The 23,050-nt window shown below is 40.5% G+C and overlaps 1 protein-coding gene across 9 annotated transcripts; it reads left to right on the top strand.

Moving 5' to 3' along the window:
* The first annotated feature begins 775 nt into the window (after positions 1 to 775).
* Positions 776 to 22,937, top strand: MGC115316 (uncharacterized protein). Of its 9 annotated transcripts, none has more exons than XM_041575738.1 (11): positions 776 to 865; positions 9,324 to 9,387; positions 10,582 to 10,619; positions 11,979 to 12,062; positions 15,814 to 16,108; positions 16,289 to 16,480; positions 16,983 to 17,035; positions 17,774 to 17,848; positions 18,178 to 18,222; positions 20,012 to 20,062; positions 22,503 to 22,937. In XM_041575738.1, the coding sequence occupies exons 2-11, from the start codon at positions 9,366 to 9,368 to the stop codon at positions 22,515 to 22,517; spliced, it is 870 nt and encodes a 289-aa protein (XP_041431672.1). In that variant the 5' UTR covers positions 776 to 865; positions 9,324 to 9,365; the 3' UTR covers positions 22,518 to 22,937.
* Positions 22,938 to 23,050: the final 113 nt, after the last annotated feature.

The following is a 23,050-nucleotide window of genomic DNA, read 5'->3' as shown; positions in this document are numbered from 1 at the left end:
TTTTTATTATTTGTGCTTTTCTTTTTAGTTATTTAGCTTTTTATTCAGCAGCTCTCCAGTTTGCAGTTTCAGCCATCTGTTTACTAGGGTCCCAATTCCCCTAGCAACCATGCATTGATTTGATTAAGAGACTGGAACATGAATAGGAGAGGCCTGAATAGAAAGATGAGTAATAAAAAGTAGACATAACAATACATTTGCAGTCTTACAGGGCATATGTTTTTTTAGATGGGGTCAACGTCCCCCAAAGCTGGATAGTGTCAGATGATGTAGGTCAATAATTCAAAAATTGAAGGCCAATTGGAAAGTTGCTTGGAAATAACCATTTTATAACTTACTAAAACTTATCTTAAATGTGAACCACCCTTTAACTACACATATAAGCTCTGTATAAACAATATCCCTCCATCACCCATTTTTGCCTTACAGATAAGCAGAAGTCCATTATGCAGGGCTTATTCTGTGCCAAATAATGTAGTGGCTTAAAAAAAACAACAATGTTTTGTAATCAAAACAACAGGCAAAAAGTACATTAAGCACAATGTCTATTTATTGCACACAAGTTTAACAAGGGGTTTACTACCCATCTAAAATCCCAACTACAAAAACTTAACCCACAACACACCTCGCACCCTAATGACTGCCATGTATTTGAAAGGGAGCAATTAATATAAATTAGATACTAATGTCAGCCCACCCATATCTATACTACCATCTGCCTATTGTTTACTTCTGTCGAATACATTGTTCTGTCTGTCCATCCATACAGGTGATACTTTATTCCTGTGACCCTACTGTGCATCGCCGTTGTTGGGGAAGCCCAGGCATAATGAAGATGGAGGTTGTGAAGAAGTCCCTTCAATGGGTAAGATTTCCATTGACAAATGCAAAATAAAGGAGCAGAAGGTTCATCCCATAGACATGATTTAGTAATGCAATAATTACAGGTCCAAAATATATAGCATATCAATGCTGCACTGGTGTATAGAGAATTCCTCAAGAAAAACAGTGAATAGGGTTGATTATGTGGAGATGGGAAAAATGATGCTAGAATTGATGTACTTGACTCACAGAGCTTACTACAGCAACTACAAGTGAAGCTTTCCATTTTTGTGTACGTGTAAGGTCCTTTTGCTGTAGTCAGTGACCTTGTACATGCTCAGTGACTATTCAGTGTTTACTAACTAGTGATCATTGGATTGAATGATCAATCTGCAATAATCTCTCTCTGTGTTGCTCTCATATATCATCCCCTGGTCCCTACTCTACCTTCTTGGATCACTTTGCTGCTTGGCTTCCATACTTTCTGTCCAGCAGACACCTGCTCTCATTTTAGGTGGCTTTAACATTCCCATTGACAATTCTGCTTCTTCTGCCACCTCTTGTTAACTACTTAATTTGGTCTCTCTCAGTGGACCGACTCTCCTACTCATATAGAGGTTCATGCTCTTGATCATATATTCTGCCACTCGTGTCACCCTTCCAACTTTACTAACTCTATATATGTGCCAAATATGGCAGCTTATCTTTACAACAACACTCTTTCAACAGCTCTTGACTCCCTTGTTCCTTCTGCCAGCAGTCACAGTTGACCAGCTAAACTCCAACCCTGGCACACTAGTTTAACTTGATACCTCAGAAGATGTAGTAGATCAGCTGAACGACAGTGGAGAAAGTCACAAACTGATCCTGACTTCATCCACTTCTAGTTCATGCTTTCCTGCTACAATCGAGCGCTATCAATGGCTAAAGAACAATACTTCTCTTCTTTAATCTCCTCACTATCCTCTAAACTGTAATGAGTGTTTTCCACAATTAACTTACTGCTATGCCCTCCACACCCTCCTATTAATGGAACTGCCCAAGATTTTGCTCTAGTCTTTCATCACCAGCAACCGGTTCCTAAGGCGCATGCATCGCACACTTCCCGGCTTTACGTGCTGTGTGTGTGATGTTGTCACATCCGTGGTGCAGAATGCAAAGTATTTAAAGGGGCTGTGGGCGTGTGTTAGGTCTAATCTGATTAGTTTAATGAGTGAGATTTTGTCTGTGAATATCCCAGTTTTGATCCCTACCTGTCTGACTATTCTGAACTTTGCTGTTATTGGCCATTGCCTGCCTCACTGTTCTTGCCTGCCTGACTATTCTTGAATGGTCCCTGTACCGACCCCGGTCTGTCTGACCTTGCTTGAACTCTGCCAGTACCAACCACTTCCTGTCTGACCCTGATTGAACTCCGCCTGTAACGACCCTGGCCTGCCTGACCACGCTTATTGTCTACTCCTTGAACTGTTGCCTTCCATCCAACCTTGTTAAACATACGTGCCCTTTCGCTTATTCAGAACACTTGCTTTGCTCCTCTCAAGTTAAGACCTGGTGGCACCTGAGTAGCTAAGGGCTTCTCCCGAGGCCAAAGGCGGCTGCTACAGGCAGAAGATTGAGCCGTGACCAAGGAGCCTAGCACTTGTTCTGAATTTAGGAAGCCGTGTGTGACACAGGGTAGCAGATAACTAAACAGAATCAATGGGTGATGCCCAAGAACTTGGTACACCTATTGATTTTACCTTTCTTTCTCCTTTAAAGTAGGTGGCTAAGAAACACAAGAATTAGGTCAATTATTGTGCATACATTTAAAGGAAAACTATACCCCCAAAATGAATACTTGAGCAACAGATAGTTTATATCAAATTAAGTGGCATATTAAAGAATTCATATCAAACTAGAATAAAGATAGATATATATATATATATATATATATTGTTATGGACAGAAATTTGTCCTGAGAGTATCTGTCCCTTCCAAATTGTGGTGAATAAGTTCAGCTAGCTGATAAGAAGGAATGACACTGACAGTTCAGTATACAAAAATGCTTCTTCTGCTTTATTCTAAGGCACACAAAGGTTATATAGGCTAAGTGGGGGTTATGACACCCCCGTAAGCTTGCGGTTTTGCTATATAGCTTCAAATGGAAAAGTACAAACTGCAAAAGTATTTTATGCGGTTTAATATAGCAGTCTTCTTCAGGAAACAGGTGCAGAGGGGCATAACCACAACCGTCGTGACCTTCTTAGCACGAGTCTGTTTCTGTGAAGAGGTTCCTCTTGGTTTCATCCTAGCTTGCATCGATATATGGTTTTGCAAATAGCTGAGCAAGGAAATATAGAAGACCCACAGTATAACAGTAAAATAGACTTTTTAAATGATAGTAAACAGAATAGACAGAATAGACTGACCAGTCCACCACAATAAATATATATATATATATATATATATATATATATATATATATATATATATATATATATATATATATATATATATATATATATATATATATATATATATATGGCAATATTTACTTTTATATATATATCTGTTTGTTTGGTTTGTTTGTGTTTACCTTTAATAATATATGAATAATATGAATTTTCTAAAATGGCAATTTTGTATTTCTGATTATCTAATGGCACATACTACTAAAAAAGTACATTCTTATGAAATTGGTTCATTTACATGAAGCAGGGTTTACAAATGAGCCATTTTATGCAATATATTTTTATAGAGACCTACATTGTTTGAGGGGGGGTATCGTTTTCAGAAGAAGGGGGATATGGTTGTTGTTCAACAGAAACAGATCTTTTTGTACAACAACTGCCTTTTGGGGAAGATTTCTGGTATTGTCTGTTTTTGCAGGTTGGCATCATGAGTGTCCTGTACATGTTCGGATACAAAACTTGGGGGGGGGGCAAGAAATGTTATTGCTTTTTGAATATATTTGTTATATAAATGTTAATCCCAATAAGACCAAACTCCAGCAGTTCCCATAGGTGGAGATCAAAAAGATTGGGGGCATTTTTTTTTTTTAAAACAATATTCTCACGTATAACAGTGTGTCCTTTGGCCAGGGTTAATTTTGGAGGGTTGGAGATTATCTATTTCCAGTGAAGGTCAATTATAAGCTACAACACCATGGGGAAAAGTTATTAAAATTCAAGAATGTTTATTTTTTGTAATTCAAGTAAATTGAGGCAGAGAGAAAGGAATGAATGCTCGCTTTTAAAGGGATCCGGTTTTCAAACAGCTGTTTGACATCAAATCACAGGTATTTGGGTAAAATAAGGGGCATACCACAAAGGGGTGAAGTGGCCATCGCTAGCAAAAATTTGCAAAACTGACAGTTCGCAGGGACATTGCCAATTTACTAAATTTGTTAGCGAAAGAACTCATCACTAATGAAGTGTACCGCCCTTTCACAAGGCAAATTTTCACTCAGGCGAATGATTGTTACTTGTTACATCAAAGTGCGAACTTTCCAATAAGTTATCCTTTTCGCCAGAGTCTGTTTCGCCAGTGATAAGATGAAGCTACGTCCTCAACAATCTTAAGTCAGTGACATTATATCCTGCTTGCCGAAAAGTCATAAAAAAAATGACAAACCGCTGGTCTTTTTTCATATTTTAAAGTGGGGTTATTTTTTTTTTTTATCAATTTGAAGCTCATAACAGATTTGTTTTAGGGTGGGCTCATGTCTAGAGCATTAGAGGATCTCTTTTGTCTTTATTTTGCTGCCTTGGACATTTTTAATGATAAATGGCCACTTCAAGCATTTGCACCAACATCTCTAATAAAGACATATAAATGACCTGTATGTACCTGCCCTATTCAAATTGACATAAGCATAAGTGTGTTAACGAAGTTTCGCTAGGAAGAAAGTAAGACTAGTGACAGTTTGCTTAAAAATGTCAGTGCTGACAAATTTTTGCTGGTGCAACTTCGCATTTAGTTAAATAAGCGTATGTGTTGCAAATTAACGCCTGGCGAAGTGTGGTGGAGAAAATTTGCCCCCACCTCTGTGTAAGGATGAAGGATGCATCTATATAAATTGTGGTAGAGTGACCAAAGAAAATGATAAAAAGGTGTGTTTTCCCTTAAATTTCTCCTCAATAGGAGATGTAGGCACAAGGAAGGGTGTTAATAATCAGAGAAGGTTTTCTCTGTTTAAAGACTATGGTGGCCAGGTTCTGGAAGATGGAGTATTCCGGAAGGAACAGCAATTCCGGAAGGAACTCCAATCCAGTAATCCAGCTCATGTATTGTAGCTCACTTTCCACAGCAACATGTATTTAATTCTAGTGAGACTATTAGGAAGGTCCTAACTGTGTGAGGAGCTCCTAGAGGGGCTGGGGGTGCTTGTTGCCACTGCAATGAGCAGAGGGAACCTGTGACCTAGTGACTGGGAGTCTGTCTGAGTGAGACATTGAGGAAAAGCCAGGAGGCTGAGCAATCCCCCAAAAGGAAGTATCACAAGTACAGGGGTGACCCCAACTTATGGGTTTTCTTACTGGTAGTCCACAAGGGGCCCAGTTTAGTGAGGGAACTCACCAAATGTGTGAAGGTTGTGTCCAGTGGGCAGGATTTATTTTTATGATTTGTATTTTGTATCCTGAAATGGTCACCCCTGTGTGTAAATAAACTGCCTTAAAGAAGTGTCTGTTGTGGATACCGCAAGCTTACAATATAGACAAAATAATTGGCTGGACCCATGCTTTTTAAACTGCAACTTCCATTTATCTGGGACCAGTTACACAACATGATTTGAGACAAAGCTCTTATTCAAGTGTCACTTTTAAAAGGGGACCTAAAAGCTGTATAATAAAAGTCATTTTCAAATTGAACATGAAACCCAATTTCTTTTTTTTTTTAATTAAAACATCCCTACCTATAATTAATGCATTTAAAAATCTCAGCTCTCAATTATTTATTACAAGCCCCACCTCTATGCCAGAGCAGCATTTACTTTCACTTTCCATTCTGCACTTCCAACATTTCAGGATTCAGGATATAGGATTTGAAATCATTTTTTTAGGTTGACAGGTGTAAAACGGGGGAACTTTGCTTGTGGTATAAGCACCATGGAGAGTCTGACACTAATATTACTCAGTAGGTACTGGAATCTCACGTACATTATATACATTACAGGGCCAATTCATTAACTTCGAGTGAAGGATTCGAAGTAAAAAAACTTTGGATTTCGAAGTGTTTTTTGGGCTACTTCAACCATCGAATGGGCTACTTCGACCTTCGACCACGACTTTGAATCGAAGGATTCAAAGTAAAAATCGTTCGACTATTCGATAGTCGAAGTACTGTCTCTTTAAGAAAAAACTTTCACCCCCTAGTTCACCACCTAAAAGCTACCGAACCCAATGTTAGCCTATGGGGGTGCGGCCATCTCAGGTCATTTTTCCTGGTCATGTGCTTTAAGACTGCTTTCTGGCAGGCTGTTGTTTTTCCTTCTCAATGTAACTGAATGTGTCTCAGTGGGACCTGGATTTTACTATTGAGTTATGTTCTTAGCTCTACCAGGCAGCTGTTATCTTGTGTTAGGGAGCTGCTATCTGGTTACCTTCCCATTGGCTGCTGAGGGGGAAAGGGAGGGGGGTCACTCCATATCACTCCAACTTGCAGTACAGCAGTAAAGAGTGACTGAAGTTTATCAGAGCACAAGTCACATGACTGGGGGCAGCTGGGAAACTGAAAATATGTCTAGCCTCATGTCAGATTCAAAATTAAATATAAAAAAATCTGTTTGCTTTTTTGAGAAACAGATTTCAGTGCAGAATTCTGCTGGAGCAGCACTATTAACATTTTTTTAGGGATGCACCGAATCCAGGAATCCGAATCTGCATATGCAAATCTGGGGCAGGGAAGGAAATTGCATGACTTTTAGTCACAAAACAAGGAAGTAAAAAAAATGTTTTCCCCTTCCCACTCCTAATTAGCATATGCAAATTAGGGTCCGGATTCGGTTCGGTATTCGGCCGAATCTTCCGCAAAGGATTCGGGGGTTCAGCCGAATCCAAAATAGTGGATTCGGTGCATCCCTACATTTTTTTCCAATGACAGTATCCCTAAAGGGTCTGACTTCGGGCGACTATTGCGGAAAACGAAGCGCCGCGTTTGCCTTCCTCCAGACGATTTTCAGAGGGCAGAGGGAAGGCAGTTCGGGAAGATTGTCGCCCCGAAGAAGAGATTTGTCGCTAGGGCGACTAATCTCCCCAAATCTGCTGGTGTGGCCTGACCCTTAATGTGTGTCCCTTCAGTTCATGCCCCGCTCCCCTCACTCTCTGTAATTCTCTTTTCTCCCCCCTCTTCTTTATCCTCTCTCTCATGACATGTTCTCTTTTTCTTCTCTTTCTCTAGTTTTCCTCTCTTCCCATTTAGCTTTTCTTGCCCAATTCTGGATTCAGAGTGGTCCTGTCTCTGTTCCATTTCCCTGTCAGTTCTTTGCTGCATTAGGCGCAATTCCTCCCCGTGTGTCCCTCACGAGCCCCAGTAGCAGCCCCGCTAATATCACTGTATATAGAGGCCGCCCTACAAGCTGCGCGCCAATGTCAAACACACAGTCCAATTGAAGGAGTAAAATGACATTTTCGGGCGGCAGCGGCTTTGGCGAATTGATTCCCGAGTCATTAAAGTAGCGTGACATGAAGGTTCGGCGGCGGCAGCGGGTGGGACTACTTTTCCTGAACAGAAGCGCACAGAGCTGGACATTCAGTCTCAGTGTCTCTAGGATTTGGTTTTATAACCCCTATTACTGATTATTCTGCTGATGATAAGATCAAGCCCCGTGTCTGTGTCGATTCTGCGCCTGTTCTCTTCCGCCCTCAGTCCGTGCGCTCTCATCGCCCTTTCACTTTCTCTCTCACTCACATCCGGGCACCGCCGCTCTCACCCGACTCCTCAATCTTCTCTGAGCCCGTCACTCACTGAGTCTGGTATCTATGGGGTATCTATGGGGTATTTGTTACACTGCTCTTGTTTCTTAGGGTGGAAAATGATTCGTTTCTGTATAACTTTAAACAAGCGAACTTAGGGGACTGTTCCTGCTGAATTGTGCTTAGTACAGGGAATACCTATGCTGCCATAGTTTTATGGGATCTCTCTGTACAGACTATGAGCAAACTTAGGGGACTGTTCCTGCTGAATTGTGCTTAGTACAGGGAATACCTATGCTGCCATAGTTTTATGGGATCTCTCTGTACAGACTATAAGCAAACTTAAGGGCTGTTCCTGCTGAATTGTGCTTAGTACAGAGGAATACCTATGCTGTCATAGTTTTATGGGATCTCTCTGTACAGACTATGAGCAAACTTAGGGGACTGTTCCTGCTGAATTGTGCTTAGTACAGGGGATACCTATGCTGTCATAGTTTTATGGGATCTCTCTGTACAGACTATGAGCAAACTTAGGGGACTGTTCCTGCAGAATTGTGCTTAGTACAGAGGAATACCTATACTGCCATAGTTTTATGGTATCTCTCTGTACAGACTATGAGCAAACTTAGGGGACTGTTCCTGCTGAATTGTGCTTAGTACAGGGAATACCTATGCTGCCATAGTTATATGGTATCTCTCTGTACAGACTATAAGCAAACTTAAGGGCTGTTCCTGCTGAATTGTGCTTAGTACAGAGGAATACCTATGCTGTCATAGTTTTATGGGATCTCTCTGTACAGACTATGAGCAAACTTAGGGGACTGTTCCTGCTGAATTGTGCTTAGTACAGGGGATACCTATGCTGCCATAGTTTTATGGGATCTCTCTGTACAGACTATGAGCAAACTTAGGGGACTGTTCCTGCTGAATTGTGCTTAGTACAGGGAATACCTATGCTGCCATAGTTATATGGTATCTCTCTGTACAGACTATAAGCAAACTTAAGGGCTGTTCCTGCTGAAGTGTGCTTAGTACAGAGGAATACCTATGCTGCCATAGTTTTATGGTATCTCTCTGTACAGACTATGAGCAAACTTAGGGGACTGTTCCTGCAGAATTGTGCTTAGTACAGGGGAATACCTATGCTGCCATTGTTTTATGGAATCTCTCTGTACAGACTATGAGCAAACTTAGGGGCTGTTCCTGCTGAATTGTGCTTAGTACAGGGAATACCTATGCTGCCATAGTTTTATGGTATCTCTCTGTACAGACTATAAGCAAACTTAAGGGCTGTTCCTGCTGAAGTGTGCTTAGTACAGAGGAATAAATATGCTGCCATAGTTTTATGGGATCTCTCTGTACAAGGGAGGCAGGGCACCTTCTATTTTACAGTCACGCTTGGAGTGTTCCAGTTCATATTCTCATTGAGTGGCTGAACCCTATGGCCTGTTAGGGGAATATAATGCGACACATTAGGTTGTGGTTGTACAAAGAAATTGAAAGTTTGAGTAAAGCTAAAACTGCAGGAGGAGCCAATAACTGCTTGACAAAGTGAGTAGCCCTATCCCTTTACTATTTCATGACCTCTGTGATTTCTCTGTTTAGCCGAGGGACAAGGACTCGTGGGCCAGTTCCAAGCTCTGAAGGATGGATAGCAACAGTAACCATGGTAAGGGATTATGTGTAGCCTTAATGGAATTCTCTTACCATAGGGGGTGTCCTGCAGCCAATGAAGGTTCATTTACGTCTGCAAGTGCAGTTGCGGTTCTGGCACTTCCTGCACAGTCACTTAAGGAAATAATATTATCCTTAAAAGTAGCGATGCACTGAATCCACTATTTTGGATTCGGCTGAACCCCTGAATCCTTCGCGAAGATTCGGCCGAACTGAATCTGAATCCTAATTTACATATGCTAATTAGGGGTGGGAAGGGGGAAACATTTTTTTTTTACTTCCTTGTTTTGTGACAAAAAGTCATCCTGCCCCTAATTTGCATATTCTAATTAGGGATGGAATGGGAAACAAAATCTTACTTCCTTGTTTTGTGACAAAAAGCACGCCATATTTATCCCTGCCCCTAATTTGCATATGCAAATTAGGATTCAGTTCAGCCAGGCAGAAGGATTCAGCTGAATCCTGCTGAAAAAAGACCGAATCCTGGATTCGGTGCCTCCCTACTTTAAAGTACTTGGGTTAAAATAGTCATGCTCGGCGCTGCTCAGTTTTTTCTGCTTCCGTTCTGAATGCAACGCTGCTGCACCTTGTGATGCAGGGGAACCCTGGAGATACTGCCACCTGCTGACTAGGCTGCAGCAGTTCAGTTGTGCCGAAAAAAATAAGACTCCGACACTGAACTCCGCAGGAACCCCAGAATTGAAGTCGGCATCGGTCAGGCACATTCAGTGGAATTGCACCCGATTTATGACCAAGCTTACAGGCAATTGATAACTTTGGCAAATGGGCCGCAATAGCAATAAGTGCAGTACAATTGCATCAGCAGAATTTCCCCCTTGCAGCTGCAATAACGCCAGAATACTGGGGATACACTAATGCATTGTGGGGGAAAAAAACATGACTGTTTGCGCACTACATCTAGAGAAGCAAATGCATCTAATAATGCGTGTGTTTCCTCATCTGGAAAAGTATTTCAAAAAGTTCTAGTCCAGACTAGTCGGGAAAATCGCCCACCCCCCCCCCCCCATCTGTGCAGTTGTGGCCCCTGGATCATGGTGCAGCCAATTGCACTGAATTCTTTCAAAGTCGGGGGGAAAATAGTTCCGCTGCATCATGAATCTGGTACAGGAAGATCCGAGGAAAGTGTCGGTATATGATTTGACTGATTTGCTTTTGGGTTTATTCACAGGACCCAACAGACGTCACTTCACTCTTGGAGAGAGATTGGTAAGAAATATGAGACAAATTCAGCCAACTCAGGGAAATGGTCAGGTGACAGTTAGGCAGACCATAGACTTGGCTTACGAAACAAGGCACCAGCTATAAAGAAAAAATAGGGATTTATTGAGATACACTTGTAACCAACTCATAAATTCATCACTGGGGGAGTGTCAAAGAGCGAGCGGCAGAGCAACCCCCATAATCTGCAGTGATGAAACTACGAGGGTTGCAGGGGTGAGTGCACCAGGGCCTGCTGAGAGCAAGTTGCTTGGATGACAGTTGCAAACTATCTAGTAAAACCCAATGTTAGTTCAGGCTTAAAGGGGTTGTTCACCTTTTAGATAACTGTAAGTATGATGTAGAGAGAGAGATATTCTGAGACAATTTGCAACCGGTTTTCATTTTTAGTTATTTAGCTTTTTATTCAGCAGCTGTTCAATTTGCAATTTCAGCAATCTCGTTGCTAGGGGCCAAATTACCCCAGTAACCATGCACTGATTTGAACAAGAGGCTGGAATCTAAATAGGAGAGGACTAAATAGAAAGAGTAGCAATAGCATTACATGTGTAGCCTTACAGAGCATTTTGATTTTAGACGGGGTCAGTGACCTCCCCATATGAAAGCTGGTAAGATGCAGAAGAAGAAGGCAAATAATTCAAAAACGATAAAAAAATATATATTGAAGACCAATTGAAAAGTTTCTTAGAATTGACCATTCTATAACATACTCTTGAAAGGTGAACGACCCCTTTAAGCAATCTGGCAAAAAAATTGAAAAGTTGCTTAGAATTGGCCGTTCTATAACATAATAAAAGTTACCTTAAAGGTGAACCACCCCTTTAAAGTATGTTATAGACTGTCTACTTCTAAGCAACTGTTGAATTGGTTTTTATTATTTATTTTTTATAGTTATTTGCCTTTTTCTTCTTACTCTTCCCAACTTTCAAATGGGGGTCACTGACCCCATCTAAAAAAAAAACAAATGCTCTGTACGGCTACAAATGTATTGTTATTGCTACTTTTTATTGCTGAGCCTTCTATTCAGCCCTCTCTCCTATTCATATTCCAGTCTCTAAATCATATCTCTGAATGGTTGCTAGGGGAATTTGGACTCTAGCAACCAGATGGCTGAAATTGCAAACTGCTGAATAAAAAAACGAAATAACTCAAAAACCACAAATAATAAAAAATTAAAACCAATTGCAAATTGTCTCAGAATATCACTCTCTATGTCACACTAAAAGATAATTTAAAGGTGAACAACCCCTTTAAGGTAATTCAGCTTATCTTACCTGTGAGCTGCCCTTCTAATAATAATGACAGAATTTGAAGAGCAATTTGAATAATATATTTTTGTTTCCTCAGATCTCCTTCCTCTCAGTGATGGTGTTGCTGTTTCTCTTCCCTTTTAGTATCCTGGGAGCTTTAATCTACTTCGCTGCAAGTTGGGTATAGTAATGACACTGATTTCATTTACTGCTTGGATACAATTCCCTTTATATGCTGAACAATTAGTCTGTATTAATTGCCTCCTGATGCCACTAGGATTCTTTTCTGTAGGGTAAAACCAACTTATTTTGGGTGAACTGTGTCTTGCCCTGCTGTTCCATTGCAACACCCTGTTGAGGCCATTGTATTATAAACTCAGATCAGAATAAGGTGAACTAAACCCTAAAAAAGAAAATGTCTCGGAATGATGTGTTTTATATACTGAACTCAGACTGTACCAGCTCAGGGGTTCAGCATCCATATAATAGTAATGACCCAGGCCTTAAAAGTTGTCCCCAGCAGCTCCCCATCTTGAATCTTGTTAGGCTATTATTTGAGTGCCAGTGGCACTGCACATGCTCAATGTTCTCTGAGCTACTTCTAAAGGAGAAGTAAAGTTTAACTAAAGAAGTAGGCTAGAAATGTTGTACATGATGTTTTGTGCTTCTGTACCAGCCCAAGGCAACCACAGCCCTTTAGCAGTAAAGATCTGTGTCTCCAAAGATGCCCCAGTAGCTCCCCATCTTCTTTTCTGCTGATTCACTGCACATGCTCTGTGCTGCTGTCACTTACTGAGCTTAGGGACCCACTCACAATATACAGTACACATAGAATAGAAATGTCACAATATAAGGCTGATTAGTAATTAATACAGATAATTACTACATGGCAGCACAGAAACCAGTGCAATTAGCATCAGAATTTAATAATCAGCAAACCTGTAGCATCAGCTTATATTACAGCCAGGGAAGCTCATTTTCTGCTGGATAATTAGTAACGACCCCTAAGCTTAGCTTCTCAACAGCCAATCAGAGCCCACTGAGCATGTGAGTGTCACAGACACTTTCCAAGATGGTGACCCCCGGTGACAAGTGCTAGGCTCCATGGTCTCTGCTCTACTTCCGCCTGTAGCAGCCGCCTTTCACTTCGGGAGGAGCCCTCCGCTAATCAGATGCCACCAGGTCTTAATAAGAGAGGAGCCAAGCAAGAGTTCTGGACGAGCAAAGGGGCACAATTGTTTACCAAGGATTTTAGAAGGAAGGCCACACAACTCAGGAGGAACCAAACAGAACATGGTGGTCAGACAGGCCGGGTCGGTACAGGGAAGGTTCAGACAGGCTAGGATCAGGATTGTAGAGTTCAGAGTAGTCAAGCATGCAGGCAGGGGTCAATACCAGGATAAACTAAGGATTCACGTAGGATAACACCCATGGATTAAACAAGTTAGACCTAGCAACGGACAACTACTAAAAATCCAAAATCCCTTTAAATACCGTTTGAATTTTGCGCCAATGTGCAATGACATCATAATGCTGCTGCGTAAAACCCGGAAGTGCATGCTGCGCGCGTCATAGGAGAGACCGGCACCAGGGAGAAAGGGACCATGCGGCTGCCGTCCCCGCCGGCCACTAGACCACCAGGGTGAGTGGATATGACAGAAACTTTAGGCTGCTGCAATAAGGTCATTATATAAAGTATGGCATTTTTAGCCTTGTTTTTTATGAAGCTAAGCTTAGGGGGTGTTCACAATTTAGAATACACAAGGCCAATTGTTTCTGATGCAGACTGCACAAGTTTCTATACTGTAATATGAATCTGAATAAAATACTATTCAGCCTGGTAGCCAGAAATGTCTATTATATACTCTATATACAGTATAGTGCCCAAAGCTCAGGCAGAGTTCCCTATGCAAGTGCAGAAAAGAAGATGGGGAGCTACTGGGGGCATCTTTGGGGGCACGGATCTTTACTGCTAAAGGGTTGAGGTGGCTTTGAACTGGTGTAGAACCCCAAAATATAAAGTGCAGCATTTATAGCGTAATTCTTTGTTGAGCTCTAGTTCTCCTTTCATTATGAAGTGTAGTATGAAAGAAACACAGTTAGGTTATAATACTCTATGTATACCATATGTAAATCCTTCCATTTAACTCCCCATCTCTCAAAGCAGGCAAGCCTAATCGGTAATTTAGCAAGTACTTCAGATCCACTGACCTACTATAAGCCCACCTAGTCCTTTCCTGCAACTCTAAAGGGGAACTATCGTGATAATGAAAATGTGATATAAGCTTCATCATACTGAAATAATAAACTTTCTAAACACAATCAATTAAATATTCTGCATCCTTTCTGAAATAATCAAGTTTATCTTCAGTATCATTCTCTCAGCATCTGTTTATCTTCATTCTGTCTTCTTGCAGGAGGTGGGTGTGAGATATTCATTGACAGTTAGATCTAATATATCTTATAGGGGGGTTCCCTTTCCTAGCAGATGAATTAGAGCTCACTCAAATAACTGACTCCGGCACAAACAAAATCAAACAACTGCCTTTTGCACAAATCCTGCATGTAGAGAGACAGGATTTCTGGTGATTTTAATAGCGTGAGCTCTAATTCATCTTCTAGGCAAAAGGAGCCCCCCTATAAGATATATTGCATCTAACGTCAATTAATATCTGACACCCAACTGCTGCATGGAGAGAGAATGAAGAAAAACAGATTCTGAGAGATGAATAGTGAAGAGAATTATTATTTTAGAAACGGTACAGAATTTTTATTTGATTGTATTGAGAAAGTTTCTTATATAATTTTTGCGATAGTTCACCTTTAACCTGGCCTGGGGACCCACAAAACCAGAAGTGACATCACTCTAGCTCATCTAGATCAGCTGCCTCTAGTCCTCCCCTTTTTACTCAGGGAGGTAGGGAATGTAAGCCTGCAATTATCCCAGGTTCTCAGGCAGGGTACTCACGGACCACCCACATGGTTAGGGAATCTGGGACTTTCTGGCCAAAACCTGACCTGGTGCAGGACACTAGAAGACAGGGTGCAAAGTTAAAAAAAAAATAAGTAGCGTCTGCCATTTCTTTGCACAGTACCTTCCATTTTCTTTGAACTGCCACATGTATCTGTGCTCAGCAACAAACTGCTGCCCTCATGAATACAGCACTGCCTGCATTCAGAATAAAAAACCTGCATGGCCTGGGTGAATACAGTGCTGCCTACATTCAGAAGTAAAAAAAAAAAAAAAAGCCAGGCCTAGATAAATACATTGCTGCCTGCATTCAGAAATAAAAATCTGCCAGGCCTGAGTGAATACAGTGCTGATTGCATTCAGCAACCCTATATTCATGAGGGGCAGGCTGGGGGCAGCATGTAGAAGGTCCCTACCAACCCCCTTGCACATTGATCTTATGGAGAAGTTAGGGAGAGCCGGCGGGTGCAGGATGCAGAGGAACCTTGTGCAAAAAGTAGGAAGAATTCTCATTGGAGGTTCTACCTGCATTAAAGGGCATTGCTTAAGCCAGTGTTGAGCAATATCGTAGAACAATGATCTCTTCAAAGCACTTTATACAAACCTGTTATGGAGTTACAAAATAAGTAATATTTCAGAGACCTTTGGTGACACTGCTCAACACGAGGCGTAAGCTGAGCCATGTACTAGGCTTTATGCCCAAATTGCTATGTCTATAAATTATTATTTTTTTACACTGCCGCTACTTATTTTCTCGTTTGTAATGCTCTGATTTCAGACGCTATTAGGTCAAACACCTTCAGAGAGAAGCTAACTCTCTGAAGTGCTTATATATGTACCATTGATGGCATAGCATACAATTTGTAGCATTTTTAGACACAAATTCTTAGCTATACATCATAAAACTAATAAAAAAACGAATACTGAGTCTGTTTTCCATTGTATCTCTTCTCCAATGTAGATGTGTGGTCATTCAGTGGCCACGCCCTGTCTGTCTGTGAGACTTTTCTCTCGTTCAGCTCAGAGTAATTATGATTGGTTTATGGAGCAACTCAGAGGAGATACCTTCAAAGACCTTGTGAAAGAGACCAAGCCCTTTTATATATCAAATAGCAATCGTTATGAGTTCATGGAGGAGATCCACAAGTGCAATTTTGCTGTGCTTTATCACACAAAACATGAAGGCAGGATAAATATCACAAATGTCACCGACTCGCTTTATGATGAAGAACTTAAGGAGCTTTTTGATGCTTTAGGTGAGACCAAAAGATTGTAGGGATGAGGTTGGAAGGAAGAAATAACTGTGCAAATAAATTGGCACAGTTTGCCATACCCATCCCTCTCCACAATGCATTTTCCTCTAAATCGTGTAAAATTCTTGCTAGCGAAGGATTATGTGCTTCCTCACAGCTCTAACCAAGAGTTTATTCTAAAAGGGAAGAAGAATGTCATAGTGCTGATTGATGATCTTGACAGCAGTGGGTATGGAGAAAAGTTCCAAATCCTGGAGACGCAGCCTGATATGAAGAATCTGGCTGAGGACGTGTTCCTCTTCAGTGAGGCTGAGAAGAAAGACCCCAAGTTGGTGGAAGACAAGCTACAGCACATCAAGTTTATCATGTCATCAGGTGACTGATAGTCTTGAACCCTTCAGTGAGGTGCTACCACCCTCCTGATCCAGATTCTGGGAGTCTACAATGGATGTCTCGGGGTGCTCATACTTAAAGTGGGGCACCTACACAGAAGTAAAAATGTCATGGTTATAAACTGCCATGAACAAATGATATAAAAGTGATAGCCTTTAATGTAGAAGCTAACAATACTATTATTATATACTTCCACTGTGTGTAACATCGAGCATTGGACCCAACAGATATACACTTTGTTTGTATATATACGTGTAAGTACAAGTGTAAGCCTGCTTCACCTGTCTGTGCAGAATGCTTCCGTAATGAGAGGATGTACCAGCCCTTAGTGACCCTCTTATGAAACTTCGGCACATACATATTAATGGCCGCTAATGTTAGTTATAGTCATATAATGAATATTGTAGCTTTTTACATTCATTATCTAGGTCGAGTTTTCTAGAACTATATTCTGTGGTGTCATCTGTGAACGTATGTCTTGCAGGGTCTGGAGAAATGACTAGCCCTGTGCGCATGGAGAAACTGTGTACTTTCTTGGTAAGGGTCAGTCAACATAGCCAATGACTTATCTATGTATTTTTTTCTTAATAGTTAAAATTAATAGAATTTTTTAAGTCAAGTAAAGACTCAGAACATCTCGCTCTATGAGTTCCTAATGACCGTAACCATGTGTAATTATTGTCCCTGATCTCCCAAAGTTCTAATGTTGTAAATTGTCTTTCTGTCATCCTTCCTAGTGCCACAGGACTGCCATCAGTTATCTTGTGGCCCCATACTACACACTTAGCATGGCCCTACTCCACAGGGGTCCTCAAATATAAACCCACTGGTTACTTGCCCCCCCCCCCCAGGTGGTGGACCTAAAATCAGGGCCCAATAGAAATAATGCCCTTTGTATGCTCTACCATGGCTCTGATCCCCTGGCCACTCCCCAGTTATGCCAAGACTGCACCCATGATTGACTTAAATTCCACTCTCTCTCAACAAGCCAACTCCCTTTCACGGCCTGTGAATTACTCTTTTACACCTCAGGACACCCCTCTCTTCAATAATAATCCCGTGGTTGTGGTCCTGGGTGGGCACAACCAGACAGCCACCAAAAGGTATTCAGTAAATACTGGTACTTGTGGGTGGCCATCAGTATACCAAGAGGCTAACCTCTAGATACAGAGAACGGCTCTAGACACTAACATTAGTTTTATTTGATAACTACTTGACTGGCATCAACCCTGCTTTATAACCATCAAACTAATCCAGCATACATATTTTTCTTAGTTCTCCATGGCTTCCTGGCTGTTTAACAGTATAACATATATTATGAGCGTATCTACCTGGCAACGCAACCTCAGAGTAAGTGTTTCCTATATAAGTAAATCATAGTATATGTAGGTGTGGAAAGTTTGACTATTTATTATATTTATTATTATTTTATTTATATTACTATAAATGTACCCAGAGCTTCTGAATAGAAATGGTATCAAGGAGGGACAATACAATAGCATACATATTGTGCTTAGTTAATAAAAGACCAAATATAAAGACAGTCTGCACTCACTGCACTTGGTTAGTCATATTTTGCTAGTGGTTTATGATGAGGATCCCAATAAGGATTGAAACACTGAAGAATAAACCACGTAAACCTTGCATCACAGCTTTTTGTCTTCCCCCTCTCTTTACAGGCAGGTTTGTGTCAGTGTTGCAGAAGGACGGAGGCCCCATATGAGGTAAAATGGAACTGTAACAAAAAAAAAAGGTTTTCTTGTTTATTACAAAAAATATATAATGTATCAAAATTGCAAATCTATTGTAATTTTAAAAAAAATAAGCACTGTTTTTACATCATCCAGATCATGTGATATGCACTATTGTCACATCACAACACTCTTTTCAATTAAAAAAAATGTGTAAAAAAATGTAACTAGAGTAACACGGCAAACCGTCTGCCATATTGTTATGGTTACATGTAGTAATTAAAAGAAAACCAGCTGTTCCCTGTAGAGGAACTTGGACAATTACTGAGGTGGACTGTTATTACTTCAGAAGAACAATGGATTTGAGCTCAAAGAGAGGGAGTTACTTTGTGTCAGTTGCTACCAAGCTGGACTGCTATTGATTTATTGATAGAAAAATAGTTACAATTAATTTATAGCCTGGGCATTTGCATTAGTTGCTTAATTGGTTTCTGTTGCTTAGGTGGCAGAGAAACATTGACTTAAGGGTTGGATTAGTTACTGAGCTTGACTCTTATTGCTTTAGTGACAAGAACATTGACAAGAGTAGGATCAGTTACTGAGCTGGACTCTTACTGCTTTAGTGACAAGAACATTGACAAGAGTAGGATCAGTTACTGAGCTGGACTCTTACTGCTTTAGTGACAAGAACATTGACAAGAGTAGGATCAGTTACTGAGCTGGACTCTTACTGCTTTAGTGATAGAATAACATTGACAAGAGTAGGATCAGTTACTGAGCTGGACTCTTACTGCTTTAGTGACAAGAACATTGACAAGAGTAGGATCAGTTACTGAGCTGGACTCTTATTGCTTTAGTGACTGAAGAAAATTGACACGAGTTGAGATAGTTACTGAGCTGGACTGTTATTGCGTTAGTGACAGAAGAACATAGACAAGAGTCGGGTCAGTTACTGAGCTGAACTGTAATTGCGTTAGTGACAGAAGAACATTGACAAGAGTTGGGTCAGTTACTGAGCTGGACTCTTACTGCTTTTGTGATAGAATAACATTGACAAGAGTTGGGTGAGGTACTGAGCTGGACTCTTACTGCTTTAGTGACAAGAACATTGACAAGAGTAGGATCAGTTACTGAGCTGGACTCTTACTGCTTTAGTGACAAGAACATTGACAAGCGTAGGATCAGTTACTGAGCTGGACTCTTACTGCTTTAGTGATAGAATAACATTGACAAGAGTTGGGTCAGTTACTGAGCTGGACTCTTACTGCTTTAGTGACAAGAACATTGACAAGCGTAGGATCAGTTACTGAGCTGGACTCTTACTGCTTTAGTGATAGAATAACATTGACAAGAGTAGGATCAGTTACTGAGCTGGACTCTTACTGCTTTAGTGACAAGAACATTGACAAGCGTAGGATCAGTTACTGAGCTGGACTCTTACTGCTTTAGTGATAGAATAACATTGACAAGAGTTGGGTCAGTTACTGAGCTGGACTCTTACTGCTTTAGTGACAAGAACATTGACAAGAGTTGGGTCAGTTACTGAGCTGGACTCTTATTGCTTTAGTGACAGAAGAAAATTGACAAGAGTTCAGATAGTTACTGAGCTGGGCTGTTATTGCCTTAGTGATAGAAGAACAGTTCAGTTCAGTTGTGCTTAGTTAATAAAAGACCAAATATACCGACAGTCTGCACTCACCACACTTGGTTAGTCATATTTTGTTAGTGGTTTATGATGAGGATCCCAATAAGGATTGAAACACTGAAGAATAAACCACGTAAACCTTGCATCACAGCTTTTGTCTTCCCCCTCTCTTTACAGGCAGGTTTGTGTCAGCGTTTCAGAAGGACGGAGTGGGAGGCCCCATATGAGGTAAAATGGAACTGTAACAAAAAAAAAAGGTTTTCTTGTTTATTACAAAAAATATATAATGTATCAAAATTGCAAATCTATTGTAATTTTAAAAAAAATAAGCACTGTTTTTACATCATCCAGATCATGTGATATGCACTATTGTCACATCACAGCACTCTTTTCAATTAAAAAAAATGTGTAAAAAAATTTAACTAGAGTAACACGGTGAACCGTCTGTGCCATATTTTTATGGTTACATATAGTAATTAAAAGAAAACCAGCTGTTCCCTGTAGAGGAACTTGGACAATTACTGAGGTGGACTGTTATTACTTCAGAAGAACAATGGATTTGAGCTCAAAGAGAGGGAGTTACTTTGTGTGACTGCTATTGATTTATTGATAGAAAAATAGTTACAATTAATTTATAGCCTAGGCAGTTGGATTAGTTGCTTAATTGGTTTCTGTTGCTTAGGTGGCAGAGAAACATTGGGGCAAATTCACTAAGATGCGAAGTTGCGCCAGGCGTAGTTTCGCCAGGGCTCCGCAAATTCACTAAAATCCGAAGTTGCGCACAGGGGTAGCGTAAGGTTGTTGAGTTGCGCTAGCGTTGATTCGCTATATAAAGCGAAGTTACGCTAGCGAAGGCTAATTTGCATACGGCGCGAAATTCAAATTTCAATGGAGGAACACGTATCTGCACTACAAATGCCTAGAAAACCTTCAAATCTGCAAATAAAAATTTTATTTTGCCCTACACATGTGCCCACTGTCTAGGTAAGTTGCCATGAGTCAGGAAATGTAGGGGGGAGGAAGGGGAGCCCCAAAAAAATTTCGATCTTTTTCAGCCTATCAGCCATCATGTAGAAAACACGCCAGCGTTTTTTGGGACTTAGAAAAAAAATTGACTTTTTTTGAAACAATCCCTATCTACTCTATTGCGCTTCGCCAGGTCTGAGGTGGCGAAGGAAGTCTAGCGTAAAAGGTAGCGTTCAGTACACTGCGCAAGTTAGTGAATTTGCGTAGTTACGTCGCTAACGAAACTTCGCCTGGCGTAAGGTTGCGAAGTAACACTATCGAAACCATGCCAGCGTTCGTTAGTGAATTTGCGCAGTAGCGAAAATGCCAAACGCTAGCGAATTAACGCTAGCGTTCGGCACTTCGCATCTTAGTGAATTTGCCCCATTGACTTAAGGGTTGGATTAGTTACTGAGCTGGACTCATTGCTTTAGTGACAAGAACATTGACAAGAGTAGGATAAGTTACTGAGCTGGACTCTTACTGCTTTAGTGACAAGAACATTGACAAGAGTCGGGTCAGTTACTGAGCTGAACTGTAATTGAGTTAGTGACAAGAACATTGACAAGAGTTGGGTCAGTTACTGAGCTGGACTCTTATTGCTTTAGTGACAGAAGAAAATTGACAAGAGTTGAGATAGTTACTGAGCTGGACTGTTATTGCGTTAGTGACAGAAGAACATTGACAAGAGTTGGGTCAGTTACTGAGCTGAACTGTAATTGCGTTAGTGACAGAAGAACATTGACAAGAGTCGGGTCAGTTACTGAGCTGAACTGTAATTGCGTTAGTGACAGAAGAACATTGACAAGAGTTGGGTCAGTTACTGAGCTGGACTCTTACTGCTTTTGTGATAGAATAACATTGACAAGAGTTGGGTGAGGTACTGAGCTGGACTCTTACTGCTTTAGTGACAAGAACATTGACAAGCGTAGGATCAGTTACTGAGCTGGACTCTTACTGCTTTAGTGATAGAATAACATTGACAAGAGTTGGGTCAGTTACTGAGCTGGACTCTTACTGCTTTAGTGACAAGAACATTGACATGAGTAGGATCAGTTACTGAGCTGAACTGTAATTGTGTGAGTGACAGAAGAATATTGGCAAGAGTAGGATCAGTTACTGAGCTGGACTCTTACTGCTTTAGTGACAGAAGAACATTGACAAGAGTTCAGATAGTTACTGAGCTGGGCTGTTATTGCCTTAGTGATAGAAGAACAGTTCAGTTGAATTAAGGGTGTTAAGTTCAGCCAGGTACCGAGTTGACCCATATTGGTTTATTGACAGAATATTGACTTAAGAGCTGGCATTGACATAAGAGTTGTGTCAGTTACTGAACTGGTGTTGCCTTCCTGTCTGTTACTATAACGGGAAAAACCTTTACACCAGTCCTGAACCTATTCTATTATTATTATAGAATATTTGACAAGCTGCCTTTAACTTTGGGGACATTCTTATTTTTAGTGGTAATACTGGTAAATGGTAGCTTGTAAAATGTTAATGTCCAAATGTCAGTTTTGCATTACAAATCATGTTGTATCTATTTAGATTATTGTATACTGTATGTGGAACTATTTACAAATAAACCTGTCTGTGCCTTTGAAGACTAACTGGAACCAATAATCCAAATAGCCAGTGGTAACTGACTTATGCCTTTCCTTTCCAGCCACTGCTCATTTAACCCCAGGCACCTTCAGGTCTGCCCAGAAATGTAAGTCTACCTACCTAAGGTATATGGAATCTGTTTAGTGTGGAGCTACAGCAGAGAAGGACAAGGGCAGAGAATCTGAAGTGGAAAAGACACTGTGGATTTTAAATTTCCTTTTTATTGCACTCTTGTGTCTATTGTCATAATTTGGACTTTTTTTTTAAATAAGGCAGTGTCCAAAACAAGAAAAAAAAATTCATAATGTAGTCATGTCAGATATTTATGTAAACCTGTCCGTATTCAAACCTCTTATCCTCTTGGATTACAGACAATTTGAGGTCAAAAGCAAATATTTGGTATTGGATAAACAATATTGTTAATGCTTTGTGTGCGGCAGAATACATTTTGCATCAACATTTATTTGAAAAATAAAGGATTCTTTCATATGTTTTATTTGGAAGTAACAATTTATTCTTTTTTCTAGATCATTACTAAAAAAAAGACCAGGGTATTTTGTGTGATGCCCTATAAAATCAATACATATTCACTGGTGTCATATTTATTAG

Source organism: Xenopus laevis, chromosome 9_10L, assembly GCF_017654675.1.
Source record: "Xenopus laevis strain J_2021 chromosome 9_10L, Xenopus_laevis_v10.1, whole genome shotgun sequence".
In the NCBI taxonomy this organism is placed as follows: domain Eukaryota; kingdom Metazoa; phylum Chordata; class Amphibia; order Anura; family Pipidae; genus Xenopus; species Xenopus laevis.
This window is presented reverse-complemented; position numbering and strand designations above follow the sequence as displayed.